General features: G+C 38.2%; 1 protein-coding gene across 3 annotated transcripts in view; it reads left to right on the top strand.

The window, feature by feature from the left end:
* MAP3K20 (mitogen-activated protein kinase kinase kinase 20) overlaps window positions 1-20,676 on the top strand; it is a 168,007-nt gene that overhangs the window by 55,818 nt on the left and 91,513 nt on the right. For all 3 annotated transcript variants that reach the window (XM_069470849.1, XM_069470839.1, XM_069470858.1), the window contains exon 3: window positions 20,057-20,144. In XM_069470849.1, coding sequence (XP_069326950.1) covers window positions 20,057-20,144 — 88 coding nt within the window. The remainder of the gene's footprint in view (window positions 1-20,056; window positions 20,145-20,676) is intronic.

The following is a 20,676-nucleotide window of genomic DNA, read 5'->3' as shown; positions in this document are numbered from 1 at the left end:
ACAAATGTACTCTTAAATGAACATGTTGGCTTTTCTACTAAAAAACAACGCTTAGTATTCTTCCTGGCTCTTAGATCATAAAATCTGACCACTATCTAGTAAAATTTTATTCTGTGACGGGTAGGATGGGTTAGTGGCTTTCAGTATAGGTTCAGCTCCAGAGATTTTCCTTTGTTTTACTATTCTAAAGTGACTTGGAGCTTATTCCACTGTTTCCTGATACCGTTAGGAGGAGTGGCGTGAGTAGCACAGATCCTGGTTGAGCTTTCCCCCAGGCAGGGTAACAAGCTGATGCACTGAGGCATGAAGGAAAGCATCACTTCCTTGCCTCCCCTCACCCTCAGTCGTCTCTAACCTCCTAATGGTGCTTGGAAGCTGTGTGCAGATTGTTTAACAGGAAATGTGTGAGTATTGGTTACTTGCTGATCACTAAGGAATATCCCCTGTTGAATTGCAGGGTTCACCTAATTTGGCTTAGTTTAAGAACTCAGTCCTTTGACTGTGTAGCTTTGGGGTGTAGGACTGGCATTTGGTAAGGAAGTGAAACCCAAGTGGTTTCTGAGGTTCCATTAATGCCTCTGCTTTCACTCTGTCTCTTCTTGTCTTTCCTGCTCTGCTAGATTGAGCAAGGTGTTTATGAGGGGTCTGGTCAAGGGCTAATTCTACATAGCTGACTTCTTACAGAGAAAATAAAATCTGTGGTCACAGAAGGAATTCTGAAGTCCAAGCAGCTATTGAAGACATGCAGAATTGTTCACAGTGTAGGCTAGGTATAAATATTTATAATGATAATCCTAATAATCAATATTTGGAGCTTAATATGTTCCATGCAATTTTGTTGGTGTTTTACATGCACGAGCTCACTTAATATGTAACAATAGTAAATTGTATTCTTAAGGTGATTTTCACTTTACAAAGTCCTTTACATTTATTTGATTCTTTTTAAAACCCTGTGAATATGAGACCAGAGGAGACTAGGGAGACAGAACAACTAAATGCCACATGGTACCTTGGATTGAATCCTGGAACACAAAGGGGACATTAATGGAGAAACTAGTGAAATCCAAAGTCTGAGGTAATAGCAATGCACTATAGTAATAACATAAGATGTTAACAATGTGGGAAATTTGGTGATGGGGTATACAAGATATCTACTGTGTTTTCCTCTGAATCTAAAATTACTCCAAAATAAAAAATTTGTTAAAAAAAACCAACAACCTTATGATCTAATCAAGACAGGTTTTTATTATTCTCATTCCACAGATTTCTAGTGTTAAGAAAAGCTAAGTAACGTGCTCAGTAGCATACAGGGGAGGTAATTGAAAGGCCAGGCCCCAGACCCTAGTCATTGCATTTCTGCTTCAGTGCCTGTTACTCAGCACTGCCTTATTAGTAAGAGTGCATTCTCCTATGTGCATGATCTCCTCATGTCTTCCCAACAGCCTTTTGAGGTCGAGAGAGAATATTTCATTTTACACATAAGAGATCATTGTGATCCATGTGCACTCTTGGAAAAATAACTCAAAAATATGTTTTCTATTGCCTTAGTAATCCTTCCGTATTTGAAGGGAGAATATAGTACATATTTGCGGCTCCTTTGGTTAAGCCAATACAATGGAAAGCTCATTTAGGGAGCACACAGAGAGGAGATGATGAATGATGGCCAAGGGCCAAAGGCAGTTGTTTTGAAAAAGAGTGATAGTGTAGTGTGGTCTTCTGTGACCTCTGACACAGAAATCTGAGAAAGGGCGGAAAATAAAAACACAAGAGCTGCCTCATCAGATTCAGATTTGTTCTGCAAATGTGGTGATTGTGAGTCTGATGATGGTAAGCCAGATTCCTTATCCTATGAGTGGAAGAGAAAAGTATGTTCAATTTCTTTCACCTTAGCAATTCATTTTTAAAATATTTAATAGAAGGTGACTTTAGGAGACTTATTTAGAAGTTTGCAGAGCCAGGCCTGACAACCTGTGGTCATGTTGGTATATTTTGGTCTTTAAATTTAGAGATTCTTTCACCTGAGTATGGAGGATGACACATTCCAACTCTTTTGCAGTGCTGTGTTCTCTAAACTGTGATTTCTAGTCCGTGTCCTGCCTGCACAGACCTGTGTTTCAGCCTCTTCTCTCTTTTATGAGTGTCACTGTGCTGTTGCTGTCACTATATGGATGTGTTTTCCAGCAATTTATAGTTCTAGCTGATGTTCTGTGTCTCTGAGTTCAGTTCTGCATATCTTTTTAAAATTTTTCTTTACTCAATCTAGGTACCATTTCTAGGAGTTAACCTTTATTGAGGAAAACCATGTGCCTAGCATGTACTTTACATGGGAATTTGGTCTTCCCAACTGTGTTTTTTTTTTTTTTTGAGACAGGGTCTTGCTATGTTGCCCAGGCTGGTCTTTTTTTTTTTTTTTTTTTGAGACAGAGTCTCACTCTGTTGCCCAGGCTAGAGTGAGTGCCGTGGCGTCAGCCTTGCTCACAGCAACTTCAAACTCCTGAGCTCAAGCGATCCTCCTGTCTCAGCCTCCCGAGTAGCTGGGACTACAGACATGCACCACCATGCCTGGCTAATTTTTTCTATATATATTTTTAGCTGTCCATATAATTTTTTTCTATTTTTTAGTAGAGATGGGGTCTCGCTCTTGCTCAGGCTGGTCTCGAACTCCTGAGCTCAAACGATCCGCCCACCTCGGCCTCCCAGAGTGCTAGGATTACAGGCGTGAGCCACCGCGCCCGGCCCTCCAGGCTGGTCTTGAACTCCTGGGCTCAAGTGATCCTCCTGCCTCAGCCTCTCGAGTAGCTACAAGTATGCACCACTGTGCCTGGTCTCCCAACCATTTTAGTTTATTTTATGTGTGAAGAGCAAGCTCAGTTAAGAGACTTGCAAGGCTGCAAAGCTCATACGCCATAGAGCTAAAATTCAGTTCTAGGGTTTTCTGACTCCAAAGCAACTAGGCCACAGTTTAGCCTGCCACAGAAGCACTCTCCAGGCCTGTGGGTCTAAATCCTGGCTGCACATTAGACTCACCCGGGGAGCTTCTAAGAAGCACCCATGCCTGGGCCCCATCCCATGCCAATTAAATTAGGTTTAAGTCAGAGTGTTAGAGTTTAAGAGCCTTTAGATCATTAAGTCTGTCCTTTTACTTCCACATTTTGACATTTTATCAATAGGTAAGCTGAAGCCCCAAATCACACAGCCATCGAGTGTCAGAACCTAGACTAGAATGTAGGTTTCTTGATTCTGATTTTAGAGTTCTTTCCATATTCAGATCAAATAAATATATTAGAGCATTTACTATGTTCAAAGACCTAGGCATGTATATAGTCAAAGGTGAATTTGCTTATTCATGTATAATAATGTAGAAATGAGTAGGCATGTACATCTATGTGATTTTGAGAATTTCTATTCACATTTCATGATGGAAATCATAGGCTTTGCAACTAGATTGCCTAGTTTGAATTTTGTCTTCACTGCTTCTTAGCTATCTGACCATGGGCAAGTTAACTTAACCTCCCTGCTCCTTAGTGTCTTAAAGATAAACCGGGTAAACTGGATAATAATGGTACTTACCTCGTGGATTAAATGAGTTAATGTATGTAAAGTGATGAGACAGTGTCGATACATAGGAAGTGCTTCATATTATAATGTATGAGTAAGAATGTACTCAGCTTACAACTTCTGAGACAATAGTTACTACATCCATTGATTGCAAAAGAATTACAACAATGAAACTTTATGTGGTCTGATTCATTTGTATCAGATTTTATATACCTTTCTACAGGGTCCATACTCCCATGCTTCATAGCCTATAATCTTCTATCTCCTGGAAAACATGCTGTTCTAACATATTTCTTCATCTCTGGTCTCACTGTTGGACCATTACATCTCAGCTCAATTTGGCAATGACCTTCGTGTATTTTGCAGGCTACCAGAATGTTGCTCTGATGCAGGTTGGTATATTGCATCAGTTATCACCAATTGCCAGGTTTATATTTATTTGCATACAGAATTATTCTTGTCTCTTGAGGATTACATGTAGTTGATAAGCAGTACTATGCAGAAAATCTTGAATTATTTTGTCTGGGATTCTCAGCGATGATTATAATCTGTTGCATGAAAAGAGTTCCACCTGGAGAACTCAAAAGATAGTCTGAAGCCTATCTCTGATCTCTTCTAGGTTCTAAGCTTTGTGGCATGAAATAAATGGTATCTGTTAACACAAATGCTGCTTCAGGTAACAGGCATGGAAGAATGGACCAGTTACAGTATCATTAACTACAACTTATCAAATGCCTTTAAAGGAGCTCTTTTTTTTTTAATCTTTATGCTCAGAGATAGTAAGGTGGTAAGTAGAGTTACAGTCAGATTAAGGACACCACATGGAATGTTCAACCAAAGAGAAAAATCAGAATTTGGGGTGAGGCAGTGTTTGGAAATGAGACGAAACTCTGAACTGAAATGGATCTAGCAAACAAGATCAAGGCTTGCTTGATCACTGGAAGTTACATAGGTCACTCTAGTAATTTGAGACATTAGGATAGGATATCTGGAAAAATACTTTCCTACTGTAGGCGATCTAAGGTTCCCAAGGATATATATAGTAAAGGCACACTCTAGGGAATACTGGTAGCTGCCCACATAAGTCCCTAGTAAGGTAGCCTCTGATTTATGTGCTCAGAAATTTAGTCTTAGGTGTTCAGAGTTGAGTGGACTCTCACGGGTGCCAAATCATACATAATCTGATTGAGACCGAAGAATAAAGCCATCTTGATAATTTTTTAATTTTCTATTTGTAGGTAAGTTATATAGGAAATAAATTTATAAAGAGATTGCTTCGTGAATGTGGCTTCAGAGCAAGAGGAGTCAGTAGTGGGATTTGCATGTGTTCTGATAACTACATTCTGCGGATAATCAGATTTACCCGCCCAGAAACAGGAGGCCTCACCCCACTGCAGGGGTTGATATGCCTTATGTCCCTGCCCCTGCCGGTGCTTATTACCTCTTTAACTTTTGCCTAAGTCTGTATGGCTAACCGTGCCTAACTGCCACTAAATACTCACACAGTTTTATTAAGTGTGTTAATACTTTCTATCAAGTTATTCTTCCATCCTCCTGACCTAGAATAGTCTTTCACTTTAGAGTGGCTTGACATATCTCTGCTCTCACTCATTTAAGTCGATCATTTCCAAATCTCCAACAATACCTTACTTCCCCTGGTGTTAATCTGTCATTGGGAGCCAGAGGTGGGATGCCTGTTTCTTAGAATATTACTAAAAGGGTTACTTCATTAGAAGGACAATGGGAGCGGGTGACCTTTAAGTGCCAACTGATGGTAAAGTAATTCTTTTGCTTCCGTAGGCTTTCTCATCCTAGAAATTCTCTTTGAAATCTAATACAGTTGTCTCTCAATGTTTGTAGGAGATTTGTTCCAGGACCCCTCACAGATACCAAAATCCAGGCATGTTCAAGTTCTTATATAAAATGGTGTAGTATTTGTATATAACCTACGCACATCCTCTCATATCATCTATAGATTACTTATGATACCTAATATACAGTGTAAATTCTATGTAAATAATTGTTATACTGTATTTTAAAATTTGTATTATTTTTGTTGTTTTTATTTTTTCTAATATTTTGGACCTGTAGTTGGTTGAAGCCACAGTTGTGGCCCTCACAGAGGGCCCGACTGTATGTTATCTCACTTTTTAGGAGTTGCTCCCAATGAAATTTGATGTGAGAATCACCTTGGCGTATGTTAGTTGTCACACTGCTGTATGTTAGCAATTCCGTTACCTACGTCTGTTCTCCCACATATGCCCCCATTCCTCAAGTGCTGCTGTGTCTCAGACATGCTGCCCCATGCTGCCTGCCTACCGTTGCTCTTGCTATTGCCTCTGCTTGGAATGCCAGGCCTCCCCCAACTATCAGTCAGGATCTACACCATTCTTCATGGACAGTTGACGCTTTCTGTCATCCCCCAGCTTCACCCGATCTCCACATGGGTCCTCCACAGCACTCGGTACCCATGATGGTGGTTATGTGGCATCTTGTTATCATGAACTTTTATTTTTCCCCTGATAGTTGTGCTAAGCCCTGAATGGTGGATGGTAGCAGTTTCTTTCTTTTTATTTGACTTACAACACCTGTCTCATCCTTGTTTTTGTTCACATCAAGATATAGATGCTAAGGACAGCATAGATGCTAAGGATAACATCAGAATGTTAAGGAGAGACATAGTTATATTTAATTTTAAAACTCAGAATATCACTTATAATTATAGGATATTTAAAAGATCAGAATTCAGAGTTCCATAGGGAAGCTTGAGCAATAGAATAAAAATCCAGCCAAATATAATGGGATTGAGGAATGAATAGAAAGTGATGAAGTAGAATTTAGTGTAAAGTTTTATTTCAAGAAGTTTTGATGTTCAGGAAAGTAGTTTGAGAAGGAGGTGGAGGTCAAGAAAGGTTGGTTATTTCTTGAAGAGGTGAAATTCAAGTATTTTCTTTGGCTTGGGCAGGGGTCCCCAACCTTTTTGGCACGAGGGACCATCATGGAAGACAATTTTTCATGAGGAGGAGGGGGTGGGGTGAGGTCACCTCTGGTGGTGATGCAGGCGATGGGGCGGGGCCTCTGGTGGTGACGCCAGCGATAGGGAGGGGAGCGGCTGTGAATACAGATGAAGCGTGAAGCTTTGCTGGGCCACCGCTCACCTCCTGCTGTGCAGGTGGGGGCCCACCCCTTCCTGAGTTTCATGACCCATCGGTTTGTAGCCCAGTGTTGGGGACCACAGACCTATAGGATGGAACTAGAAAGAGATGGAAGACTCCAGAAAGAATATTGACGGAACATGATATCCTGAGGAAGGTATGAAGAAAACCAGCGTCAGGGTGAGATCTGGGGCAGAGGAGAGCAACGTTTTTCTCCGAGACAGAAAGAAAGGCAGCGGGTGTAATAGAGGAATACTGAGGGAAGTTATTTCTATTTCCCCAGTGTAAGAGTATTCATAGTAATCTACCGAGGATGAAAAATGCCAGAGTAACTAAGGTCATGAGAAGAGTTAAGGTTTATTGTAGCTGATGCATGAAAATTATTTTGTTTATTTCTTGACATCACTATTCTGTCTTCCCCCTACTAGATTGTAAGCTCCAGCCAGGAGGGCAAGGGTTTTGCTATCTTGTTTGCCACTATCCTCAGAACCAAAAAATAGTGCCTGGCACATAGTTGATACTCAATAAATATTTGTTGGGTAAATATTGAATAGAGAGTGAAAGAGGGAACTGACTGGAGACACTCAGAATTAGCTTTCAATACATGTACAGACCATAAATACACCATGTTAACTGTCTTGGGACAGTTCTATCGTACAGCTTGTCTAAAAGTACTGAAGAGCATAGAAAGGTAATTATTGGATTTTTCTATACTTACAGATTGGTAGGATGGTGACTAGGACTTCAGGGTTTTGGAAAGAATGTTTTGGGAATATTTAACCAACAACTGTAAAATGTTGTGTTGTTTCCTAAAGACTCTTTCATTAGACAGAATCTTGATCATTGATAGCCTGGTACATAGGGCATTATTAGCTGCCTTCCCAGTGATGTTGTTAGACGTATTGTTAGATGGGCCACTGTACTCAGCTGAAAACTACATTCCCCAGCCCTCTCTGAAAATAGGACTCAGTGAGATATAAGCAGAGCTTTTTGGATGAGATTGCTGAGAAAGCTCTTTAAAAGAAGTTGACCTAACTAAGAGGACACCCTTGTGTACTTTCCTCCTTCTCGCTGCCTGGAATGTGAATATAATGGCTTGGAACTTCAAGGTGCAAGCCACTGGGAAGGGTGGTGGAACAGTATTGTGTGGAGCCACCATATTGGGCTTCCTGCAGACTTCATATTTTGAGACGTTTTGTCATTTTGAGATTGGTTTATTTTAAACCTCTGTCTTGTTTAAACTACTGTTATTTTGGATCTCTGTTTCTTTCCATAGAACCCAGTTTATTAGAAAGGAAAAATTGAAAGGAATGAGGAACTAGAGGCCTCAATCTAGTCAATTAAAGAGCTGGTTTAATGGGAGTAAGGATAAGAGACTAAAGTCAGAAAGGGGTTTCTACATTTGATGTGGGTACAATAAAAGGGTTCAAAAGAGAGTCGTAAGATGCTAAAGTAAAATGCTGGTGCAGGTTCCTGAAGTGGACAAAGTCAAGGAAGTGGTAATTGTATGCACAGATAGGTAACCGGGAGGTAACCCTTCAATTAGACCAGTGTTTCTTTGAGTTTTTACTTCATGGGCCACCAAGGATCTATCTGTGGACCCCTGGAATCTTCTTTTAAGGACTCCAATTTGAGATATCCTACAAAATACAGTTGACCCTTGAACAACATGGAGGTTATGGGTGCTGAACCCCATGTAGTCACATCTGCATATAACTCGACTCCCCCAAAACTTAACTACTAATAGACTACAGTTGACCACAAGCCTTACTAGCAACATTAACAGTCAATTAACACGTATTTTGTATGTTATACATATTATATACTGTATTCTTACAATGAACTAAGCTAGAGAAAAGAAAATGTTATTTAGAAAGTCATAAGGAAGAAAAAAATATATTTACTCTTCGTTAAATGGAAGTGGATCATCAAAGAGGTTTTCATCCTCATTGTCTTCATGTTGAGTAGGCTGAGGAGGAAGAGGAGGGGTTGGTCTTGCTGTCTCAGGGTTGGCAGAGGCAGAAGAAAAACTGCCTATGAATGGACCCCAGAGTTCAAGCCCATGTTGTTCAAAAGTCAATTGTATTACTATATTGTATAACTTTGTCATCGAAATAATTTAGGGCAGCTAATAAAAATGCAAACAATATTGTGAGGTAAAATAAATTAAAAATAGAAAAATGATGCAAAGGGAAAGTAGGGTAGAAAAACAAAAGGGAAGCAGAAATGAAGTTTAGTATGCTAGAAACACACCCATGAGGCCCTATATACTTTCTAGATGTAGGCAGCAAACTTGGGTCTAACTTCCTAGCAACTAACTTGAAAAATGTAAGGTGAGAGGTTGTTAAAATAATCACGGGAGCAATGGGATAAAAACAAACCAGTTATTCAGGATAATTATAAATATTCTTTTTACTAATACCATTATTCTTAAGTTATAACTTTACATATTTGAATTAAAGAACATCAGAATATTTCTTTTAGATGGGAGGAGCATAAAGATGATTTTGAGGAGAACTATGATAACCAAGTTTACACCGTATTTCACTATCAGGGTGAAAAATGAACACATGTCTGGTGATTCTACCCAATACCAGTTATTTGAATATGTCTTTTGAATGACTGATGTCTTGGCATAGACATTGGTAAAATAACCAAAAGGCTGAAAAATAAGACCTGTCAAGAAAAGTGAAAAGAATTGCAATTTTTATGCTTTGGAAAAACTGAAGCTAACGTAAAATTTATCTTTCAGCTGTTATCTTTCACTCCACTGAACACAAAGACTTGGGTTTCAGCGTGAAGGTTAGTGAAAAGAAAGATACTGTCTGGTGATGATTATTTGTTCAAAAGGAGGCTATATATTCAGTAAGCCTTTAGGGGAGAAGGACCTTTGCCTTTAGGAGTGGAGTTTCCTTAAGGTGGGGTTGTAGTTGGGGACTAGGAAGGAAAAGACTAGAAGACTTTATATCCCTTTCATTCTTAAGAGTCTGTGGTTCCAGATTATCTTTACTATACATTTGTTAGTGTTTGGTACTGTTTTCTTTTTTTTAATCAATAAAACGAAAAAAGTCTGGCAGGTGTCACGTGCTTTCGTCTTTAGTTATTGTTTGAGTTTGCCTACAGAACCCAAAAATAGTAAAATCATTATTAATTTAGCTGAATAATCCAAGTATTCAAGATACTGTCTAATTGGAGTCTAAAAGATGTTAAAGGACTTTTCAGACTATTTTAAAATTAAATTTGCTTAAATTCTTCTAAATGATTTTGTAGATTTCCATAATAAATGTGGCAAACATTTCTCTTATGGGATGTAAATAATCAAACTCTGTTGCACTGGAGAGTAATATTATAAAACACTTAGCTAATCAGATTGTGAGAGTCGCTCAAAATTTCTAACCATGTAATTTTTGCATAGAGAGAGCGCCTCATGCTGTGCAATTAACTGGTTTTATTAACTATAAATTTGGTGGTTGTTGGCTGGCCCAGTGGCCTAGTGCCCGTAGAGAATTAGGTCTTGGTTCTTGACCTGATCTGGCACGACTGAGCGTCAGGAAGGCATGGAAATCTTGTAGTGAGGACAGCCCCTGAGACCCTAAGAGCGAGTTGATGAGGAGCTGTTTCTCACGCTTCTGTAACTAACTAAAGAGAGCAATGAAATTTTCTAGGCCTGGTGTGATTTTTGGATGTCCTATAAATTAACGTTTCATTCTGTATTCAAATTAGGTGAAGTGAAAAGTGGTATGGTTTAGTGATTATAAGCGGAGCTATCAGACTACCTATGTTAAAAACCTGGCTTTGCCACTTATGTACCCTTGGAAAAAATTTTAAATTCTCCTTGCTTTGGTTTCTTCCTCCGTGAAAGGGCAATTAATAGTAGGCCCTGTCTCATGGTTTGCTGTGAGGATTTAAATAGTCAGTCTACGTGGAGTGCTTGGCCTAGCTCATAGTAGGCACTCAATAAATGTTAGCAAGTATTAAAGGGGAGTCTGTGAATTGGAATCTCTTTAAGTAATGGCAGCTTTTAATAAAAAATGTTTAGAAGGACTCATGATTTTATTGGACTTTTTTTTTCCAAGAGAGAAAGGGGAAGAAAAATGTAAGGCTGGTGGCGGGCACCCCTGCCCTCCCTAATGGAAAACGAAGAAGCCCACGACCTGCCAAGGACAATGCCTGCAAGGCCCAGCTAAGTTAAAGGATGACCACACCTGGATGGTTACCCTGATAAGAGTCTCGGTTCCTGGAGTCCACACATACCACCGGCCCCTCCTATTTCTCAATACCCGCCCTAAAACTGCGAGGGACAGTTCCTTGTTCTCCCCACCATAAATCTTCCTGACAAAGAAACCCCTACCCCCAGCCCTAAAAACATATGTAAACTCACTCAGACTTCTGGACGATGTGACTTTTCGGGTTTCTCTCTCTCTCTCTCTCTCTCTCTCTCCTAGGACCCGAAAATCTCGCCCGGGGCCCTCTCTTGGGACTCCCCTACCCCGGAGCACTCCAATAAAGCCTCTTTACTTACCCCTTTCAACTCTGCTCGTCTTTCTTTCTCTGGCGCCAGCCAATCCAAAAACCGTACATTTGGTGCCGAAACCCGGGAGAGTATTTTAACTTTCAGCTGTGCCGCCCCCATCCTGTGGACTCCGGTCTTAAAACCTTACAAAAAATATATAAAAAGAGGTGGTAGGCCAGGCGCGGTGGCTCACACCTGTAATCCTAGCACTCTGGGAGGCCGAGGCGGGTGGATCGCTCTAGGTCAGGAGTTCGAGACCAGCCTGAGCAAGAGTGAGACCCCGTCTCTACCAAAAATAGAAAGAAATTATATGGACAACTAAAATATACATATACAAAAAATTAGCCGGGCATGGTGGTGCATGCCTGTAGTCCCAGCTACTCGGGAAGCTGAGGCAGTAGGATCGCTTAAGCCCAGGAGTTTGAGGTTGCTGTGAGCTAGGCTGACGCCATGGCACTCACTCTAGCCTGGGCAACAGAGTGAGACTCTGTCTCAAAAAAAAATAAAAATAAATAAATAAAAAGAGGTGGTAGACTTAGATTCAAATTTTATTGCTGACATTTACTAGGCTGTAGGTGAGTGAGTTTGAGAAAATAAAATTAAAGACCCAATTTTCTCAACACTTAAATATGATAAAACGTCTTATTCATGAGGGTCAGGTAAGATAAATGCCTTGGAAATATTAAAGTGCTATATTTAGGTAAAAACATAAGTAAACATGGAAAGTTGAATATAATAAATACATGAGGCTAATTAAAACAAGCACAATTTTGTAAGTGGAATCCATTGTCGGAAGAAATATGAATTTGCTCATAAGCTTGACTTGATTCTGAAAGATAGACATGGATTATAAATGGAGGGAAAAGATGTCAGAGAAAGGACCTAGCATTGATTGAGCACCCGGCATTTGCTGGGCACCGGGTGAGGTAGGATTACTGCCCCATTTTACAGATGAGGAGACTGAGTTTCAGAGAGATTATATAACCTCCTCAAAGTCAACTAGCTTACAAGTGACAGAGCCAAGACTCAAACCTTCTTGACTCCAGAGATGTCCTAATATACCATGGTTAATTACCTCAGTTCAATTTATCAAATATTTATTGAGCACCCACTCTGTGTAGTGTTAATCGTAAATTAATTTTTAAAAACAGCAATGGATAGAAATTTAAAGCATGAAGAAATCTGGAAGATAATTTTGTCTAACCAAGTTATTAATATTTTGTAGGAAGAAAGCAAGGTCCAGAGTGACCAGGTGCCTTTAGGGCCATCTGTTTTAGAACTAGAATTAAATTTTCACTCACCTTGTCTAGTATTTGATTACATTATATTGATCTTCAATTTTTTAGAAGCCTAATCTTTCATTAGTTCATACTTTAAGCCTTATTCAGGGGCTTTCTTTGTAGAGATAGTCCGTGTAGTTTAGCACACCGTGATCTCTTTGATCAAGTGACATAAAGTGATGGAAAGCTGGATTCTTGTATGTGCTTTGGTCACCCAAATTGAGTACAGGTTGTTTCAATATATTTTACTTTTTTATGTTATCACAGTGACATTCAGTTCAGAGCACTAAGAATGTAAAATCTCTCAGGCTTTTTGTGATTTGGAGCAGTCTCTTGAATCCCTGATCTTAAATCTTCACTATTTGTTTCATTCAGTTTTAGCCACCTCCTGTCCTGCCAAGTTAGTCTGCCCTTGGTTGGATATGTACTTAACTAGAGAGCAAGATCCCTGGAGGGGAGCCCAGGCTCCTCCCCGTGTGATTGCACACGGAGAGTCTGCTGCAACACACCAGGAAAGCCATTGAGCAATAGTTCCCAGCACTGGTGACGTTTATAATAAAAAGCCTGCATGACTCCATCTCACTTGTTCAAGAAGAGTCAGCAGATGGCTGGTGTATTTTTTTTTTTCTCAGCATTTGTAGCTATTTTCCTTCCAAAGAAAAGTCTTCATGATATCAAACATTATTCAGAATATAGAATGTGTTATATGGAACCTGTATTCAGCTCATTTGTCCTTGATCTCCCTGAATACCTAAAGAGCATCATTTGAAAGAGAACCTATAGAATTGTGAAGTTTGCTTCTTATCATGTGATTGTTATTGAGTGAGTCTTATTAAGCCCAAAGTGATTCAGAAAGCACAACTTTTATATGACCCTTTAGTGATTATATACAGGATTGAAAATCCTCCAAGCCTGCTTTTTTAAGTTGTTCCTGTAGCACAGAGCATTTTAGCAGTAGAGGGCTGGTTTTCCATCTTGCCGTACGTTAAGAATCAAGTTTTTCTTTTTATTTTAGGAAAAATGCCCCTAGTTATGATGCTTTTGAGGAGAAAATGCACTGAATTAAGCAGCATTTTAAAATTTTTGACCTAGTCAAGATCCTGGGATCTTGATGCCTATAAATATTTTGATAACTGAGGATGAGCACTCTGCCTCATTTGTCTGTATGATGAGAGCCTGAAACAATGGGCAGAGAAGGAAAGGGAAGCTCTCCCCATGGCTTGCCTAGATGAGCTAGGTGTTTTGACCTTATAGATTTGTACATGCTGTTTTTAAATCAATGATTTCTCCTTGTCCTTACATTCTGCTCCTAAGTATAATAGTTCCAGACTCTGGTGATAAAGATATATGTATACTGTACTGTGAAGACCAGGGCTTGTCTTTTACAACCTGTCCTGATCATAAGAGGCCTGGTTCATTGTTGTGGACATTTATGGTACTGGGCCTGCCCTAGGAAGGGGAGGGAGCCTGTGGGGATGTAGCCCCACTACTGAGAATCGGGGCTCCCTCTCCCAGTGCACGGTAGAGGAGCATCTGCCATAGCATTTGGATAGGATGGTGGGTCTGGAAAGTGCCGACTGGACAAAGGCTGGTTCATCTGTAGAGGTGATTTTGGAAATATATGGCAAAATGTATTGGGTAGAAAATTGGAAATTTAAGACTGAGCAAGCCTTGCATTCCTAATCTGAAAAAATGCAATACCAAGGCAAGGACATACTTAAAGAATGCAAAGGAATCTCAAGAAATTGTGCTCATTTGATTGCTTTGGACAGCAGAGCCTATCAGGCAAAATGTAGCCATTCCAACTCTTAAAGTTTAGATTAACAATGGACTGGTGAATATAAATTTCAAATGTGGCTTCTACTGTGGTTATATAATTGATTAACTGTCATTCTTATGAAATCCAGCCTCAGTAACCCCTACGCCTGTAGAAGACAGTGAATGCTGAAGCACATTCACAGCCTCTGGCATTTTCTTCTTCTCACTATACTGGTCAGAGTAAACATTTACTAACACATGCTCTCTATAATAATCATTTAAACACACAAAATGTCATTATCGTCAAATACTGTTTGTTCATTCATCCTTTAAATGTTATTGAGTGCTTCCTGTGTATAAGGTGTCTGACTTTTCTCCCTCATGTGGTGTTGCACTGGATGTTTTACCAGAGGAGCAAAGTAGGAAAGGCTCTTCTACAGGACAGCAGGCCATAGAAGCAGACGTGAGGAGGGAGAGGAACATTATTGAATAAAATGCTGAACCAGATACTGAGCAGGTTGAACACATCTTTGATCTCTTCTGTAGGAGTGACCTGGGTGAATACTATTAATAGTTTGTTCCAGAGCCATGTCAGGAGGAACTCACAGGTTACAGGTTAGCTAAACTAGTTTTTATATGCCTACGGTAGTCATGGAAAGGTAAGGAAAGAGATTTTCTTCTTCCTGACCCAATCTGAGGGAGAATCTTTCCATGCAAATAAATATTTTCAATTTTATATTTATATGTTCTAATCACATATATTACATATAACATGCTCGTATTGCTTTTTTTGACTATAAAAATTACATGGGCCAATCTGGCCAACATAGTGAGACCCCATCTCTACCAAAAAAGTGTGTGTGTGTGTATATACACAAACACACACATTTTATATACAAACACACACACACACACACACACACACACACAAATACAAATACATGCTGGCTGTGGTGGCATGCTCCTATAGTCCCAGCTATTCAGGAGGCTGCGGCACGAGGATCACTTGAGCCCAGGAGTTTGAGGCTGCAGTAAGCTATGATCAAGCCACAGCAGTGGGTGACAGAGTGAGACCCTATCTCAAAAAAAAAAAAAAAAAAAAAAAGGTGGGGGGGCTATTGTAAAGAATTTAGGAATTATAAAAAAAACTTAAAATCTGTTATTCTTTCTGTCTCTTAGAGATAGATAGCCACAATTAATGTTTTATTTCTTCCCAGTCTTTTTTCTAGATACATAATTTTTACTTTTAAAAAATGTGGGATCATCTCATACCTTCTTGAACTATGGGAGAATATAGTGACCCTGGACCATATTGGTATTTTGGAGACAGAGCTGGCTTTGGAGCGAGCCTTTGGCCTTGGATGGATAGTGCAGGGAGGAGACTGCTTCAGCTGAATGACTGGATGAGCCACTTTCCTTTCTCTCACTATCAGACTCTGATGGAATGATAGACTCTTAGAATTGGTGATGACCTCAGAGATCAAGGTCTGTGGTGTAGTGCATTTAAGCACCAAAACACACCAGAGGAGCAGCTGATGTTCATGGGCAGTCCACGTGGGCCTTGTGTCAGTGCCACATCACTGCAGCAACAGGGGCCCTGTTAAGACACAGCCCAGCCACCGAGTAGAGGGTAATAGCTGTTGACAGCCAGGGAGAAAAGCCTGTTCCAAATGTCAGAGGTAAACTGAGCCTGCCAGCCTAATGATGTGGGGCTTCAGAAACTATTGCTTTCACAGTATAACTAGGTTGTTGTTGGTATCTTTGCTTTCTTTCACAAAAAGAAATGAACTTAAGTTTATTTTTAATCTATCATGTAAATACATATAGACTATGTAATGGAATATGAAAGATGTAAACAAGCTTTAAAGACACAGAAGCTTTAAGAATCCAGTGGCAGCTCTCCAAAATTAAAGAAGCAAATTAAAATTTGAGATTAGGTTGAAAAAATTTTGAATTGAGAGAAAGGGATCAATCACTCTGAAGATGAGGATATTTTAAAACTGTTAGAAGTACTTTCAAGGAAGAGAATTAAAGCTATAATATGTAACTTCTCTTAATATCTCTAATTGAATTGGTCATTGGGAACCTGTGTGCTGGTTGACTTCTAGAAGCATGGCAAACCGAGCTCATCTTCCCATATAAACACATAGAAATGCCAGATAAAATAAAACTCATGACAAAATGCCCACCACCTCCCTAGGTTTATTAACGAGCTAAAACACCCTGTAATTTTTCGTATAAAGAAAGGAAGGAAGAAGGGAGGAAGGAACTGGCTCCAGCTGGAAACACTAAGAGCAGGTGCATATTTTGCTGCAAACAAAATAATTTGTATGGACATTTTTGTACCCTGATAAGGACATTACTATTAGACATTTTTATGGATATACTTTTGGTTACCCCACTTGTGTATCAGATTGGGACTCTTTATTTTATGGAGAGTCTTAGATCCTGAGTTAACATTCTTGCAGTCTGTCTCAGTCTTTGCTTAGATCTTCAAGTCCTAATCTGGAAAATTATGTATTTATTTTAAGGATATTTAGACCTTGGATTGTATCTATAGACTCTGATCATTCATCTCTGCAAAGGATGCCATTTTTAAACTTTTTTTTTATTGTAAAATATATAGCATAAAATTTTCCATTTTAACCACTTTTAAGTGTATAATTCAGTGGCATTAATTATATTCACAGTGTTGTGCATTACCATTATCTATTTCCAAAATTTTCATCATGCCAAACAGAAACTCTGTACTCGTTAAGCAATAACTTCTCATTCCCTCCTCCCACCAGTCCCTGGTAACCTCTAATCTGCTTTCCTTATCTCTGAATTTGCTTATTCAAGATACTTCAAGTAAGTGGAATCATACGATATTTGCCCTTTTGTGTCTGGCTTACGACACTAGCATAATGTTTTCAGCGTTCATCCATGTTGTAGTATGTATCAGTACTTAATTCCTTTTTATGGCTGAAGTAATGTTCCATTGTATTTATTTACAGTATCACATTTTATTGATCCATTCATTGATCAATTGATCTATTGATCAGATGATGAACACTTGGGTTGTTTCCACCTTTCGGCTATTATGAATAATACTGCTTTGAACATTGGGTACAAGTATCTAAGTCCCTGGAATAGCATTTGCAAACTGAGAAATGTGTGTAGCTCTTTTATACAGAAAAATTAAGTCTTCTGAATTTCAAGTGTTCACTGAAATTGTTATTTCGGTGTTACTGAAGTATACACAAACAAAACTAAGAATTAACTAATTATAGCTATTATATACCTGTGAAACCAAAACCAATTTTTCAATTACATAAAAATAAAACTATAAAATCAATATAATTTAGCAATTTTCATCAAATTATATTTACTGAAAATAAACTGCTTGTGTTGGTTTTAGTAGTGTAAAAAGATATATTTATAATTTTTGGCATGATGGACCATTATTTTTAACTTTCATCATCATTTCATTTTTAACAATGAACTCATTTTTAAACCACTAATCCATTATTTTGCTGGGCAGTCCATTTGCTAGAGTAGCCAAGAGTGTAATCTGGAAAACAATGGGAAAACAACAATTCAATGAAAAATTATTTACTACATGTTTACTGCAACAGTTTCATTAATGAGCTGTTGCAAGGAGGTGCCTATAAAAGCAAAATCCACAGAGTATATCTGTTCACTATCAGGTACTGATTCCTGTAATGCAGGATTTAGTAATTCAGTTAACCTCATACTTGTTTCTATTGGAGCTCGTTTGAATTGCTAACATCATGATATCATTTGACCTTCATTTATTACAAACACATCACTTATTTATTCAGTCTGCCTTTGCTTTCTGTTGACCCATTTCCATGCAGCTAGACAACATTCTAAAGTATTATGTTGTTTTTATGCTGTTAAATCAGATTCTTAGTTTATTAAATAAGAACATAAAGTCTTATTCCATGAAAATGTCTTTACTTACAAATTATACTGCAAGAGTATTTTTGTCTTCGTAATTGTAAAAAATTAAAATATGAGCACAACAGTGGGACATAGGATAATGGTTGTTATTTTGACATTAGCATTTTCGTGACCAAGAGCTGTTAGGCATGCTTACCAACACCTGAAAAGATAAATTCTATCTCCTCAAGGTATTACTTGGTAAAATCTTAAATGTAAACATGAAAACTAGCTGGAATACTGGAAATCCCATCATCCCAAATTATAAAGTGGTCATCCAAGAATTCAGAATATTCTTGTGTTTATTCTTTATCGATACAAAAATTTTTAGTGGTCACAGAATTCAAATATGCCAAAGAATATACCAAAGGTTAATGCTACTTGAGTTTGACAAATACAGGTCCAAATGTTAACTTTGTTGCTGTACTCACATTGAACTCTAATGCTTTACTCAACAAAGAATTGTTCTGCTTCTTAAAAAATAGTTGTGTTGCCTAATTGATGCTTTTTCTTCCTACTGGAAACCAAACTATGAGAAGAAGGTTGCTTGATGAGCACAGAAGCTTTATACACAGTACGCACTCAGTGAGTGTTAAGGAATTGTTTGGTTAGGCAATGAATGCCCACTTCAGCATCTCTATTATTGAAAGAAACACATTGTCAAAGCAACTTTGATAAGTATATCATCCAATCAGTGATAATCTTCCTTTCTCTCTATTCCATGTTGACCCCATGCCAACCCTCAAACTCTGTTTTCTACCTAGTTCCACTACCTTCAAAACCGGTTTCACAGAGTGTGTTTTTAATGAAATCTCAACTCGTATCCTATGAGAAAAAATTGATAGCAAATAATATAAATTCATAGCATCCAGATTCCCAAAGGGAAGTCCTTTCTCCGACCAAAGCATCTTCATTTTTGTTACTTGCTGACATTCTTCTTGATGATCCCCTTTCTGGGGCGAGGACTTATAAATCTCCTCTATTGCTGCCACATATTTTCATTTAAAAATATTAAATCCTTTCTATATTTAACTTATGTGATTTTTATAGCTCATTGTATGTATAATTCTTCATTAGCCATATTTTTCTCTGTAAAAGTAATAAAATGTTAATGAAGATATTTATCTAGAGATCATCTTTCTATAGACATTAGCAAGTACATACTGGGGTATCTCTATTTTTTTTTGTTTTAAAAATGAAGTTTAATAAAAATAACTTATTTTTTACCATGTCACTCTTCAGTACAGTTTTCTTGTATTTAATACATTTCAAAGTGTATAAATATGGCCTCCTATCAAGTCACCACCAAAGGTCAAGAATCCACCTTTATATGTTTACAATACCTTGTATACAGGAGAGGAATAATATATTTTGAATAAATGATTAGATAAGTAATGTAAATAGGTATCACCTGATTCTACTTCGTTAATATTTAAAAACCCCTACCTTAATTTTGACTCATCCAACCAATGAAAGTTCAGCCTTGTGCCCTCCTAGAAGAGACACTATGCAGAAAAAATATATTTGACTATTAGGTAGACGCTTCTACTGTCAGTAAATGTGGTATCTCACCTCATCAGTCATCCTCCTCTGCTGTCGGTCATGCGGGCTTTTATTGCCTCTTCAACCCCGTTTCCTTTTTCAATTTTCAGAAAGCTTCAAAAGAAAGGTTTTAAACTTTCAAGAGTGCTCCTAAAGACAATTTTATCACCATCACGTACTTGTTGACACATATATATTATATCTTTGTAAATGTATGTAAAAGAAAATTGAATAGGAGGCCTGTTTTTAGTAGACTGTTATAAATGTGAAATTTTATGCAATTTTGCATTTTATTTTTTGTACAGGCAGAAATACTCAGTGTCCTCAGTCACAGAAACATCATCCAGTTTTATGGAGTAATTCTTGAGCCTCCCAACTATGGTATCGTCACAGGTAAGAACTCATTATTTGACTTCTTTCTTTCCCCAATTACCTAGCTTTAGATTCCTTAATATGCTAAAATGCTTAATATTAGATTCAGTCATGAATTGTGTGCTACTGTCAGATGTCACTTTTGTTGCTATAAAGCATTAATAAAACTGATTATATCAATATAATTAAGAATGGTGTTTCCACTTCTACCCATGTTTAATTGTGCTAATTATATCTGCGTAAATGCTATTTAAATGCACTCACAGCTGCAATACCAATATTTAAAGGTGCCATTTAACTAAAATTTTATTTAATTAGTTGAAATGAGAGATGTTTTTTGTAACTCTGTGACCTTTTATAAATTAAGATTTCTTGAGCTATTCATGTTGTAATTCTTTGCAAGGTATTTTAATCCCCTTAGAGTGTTCTTTCTTTAAGGTCTCTGACATGGGGACAATATTTTTCACGTTTAGTCAACTAGGTTGGTAATGACCTTGATCTAAATTATCACATAATTTGGAGCAGCAGTCTATAATTGGTGGAAATACCCTTT

This window comes from Eulemur rufifrons, chromosome 1 (assembly GCF_041146395.1).
Source record: "Eulemur rufifrons isolate Redbay chromosome 1, OSU_ERuf_1, whole genome shotgun sequence".
Lineage (NCBI taxonomy): Eukaryota > Metazoa > Chordata > Mammalia > Primates > Lemuridae > Eulemur > Eulemur rufifrons.
This window is presented reverse-complemented; position numbering and strand designations above follow the sequence as displayed.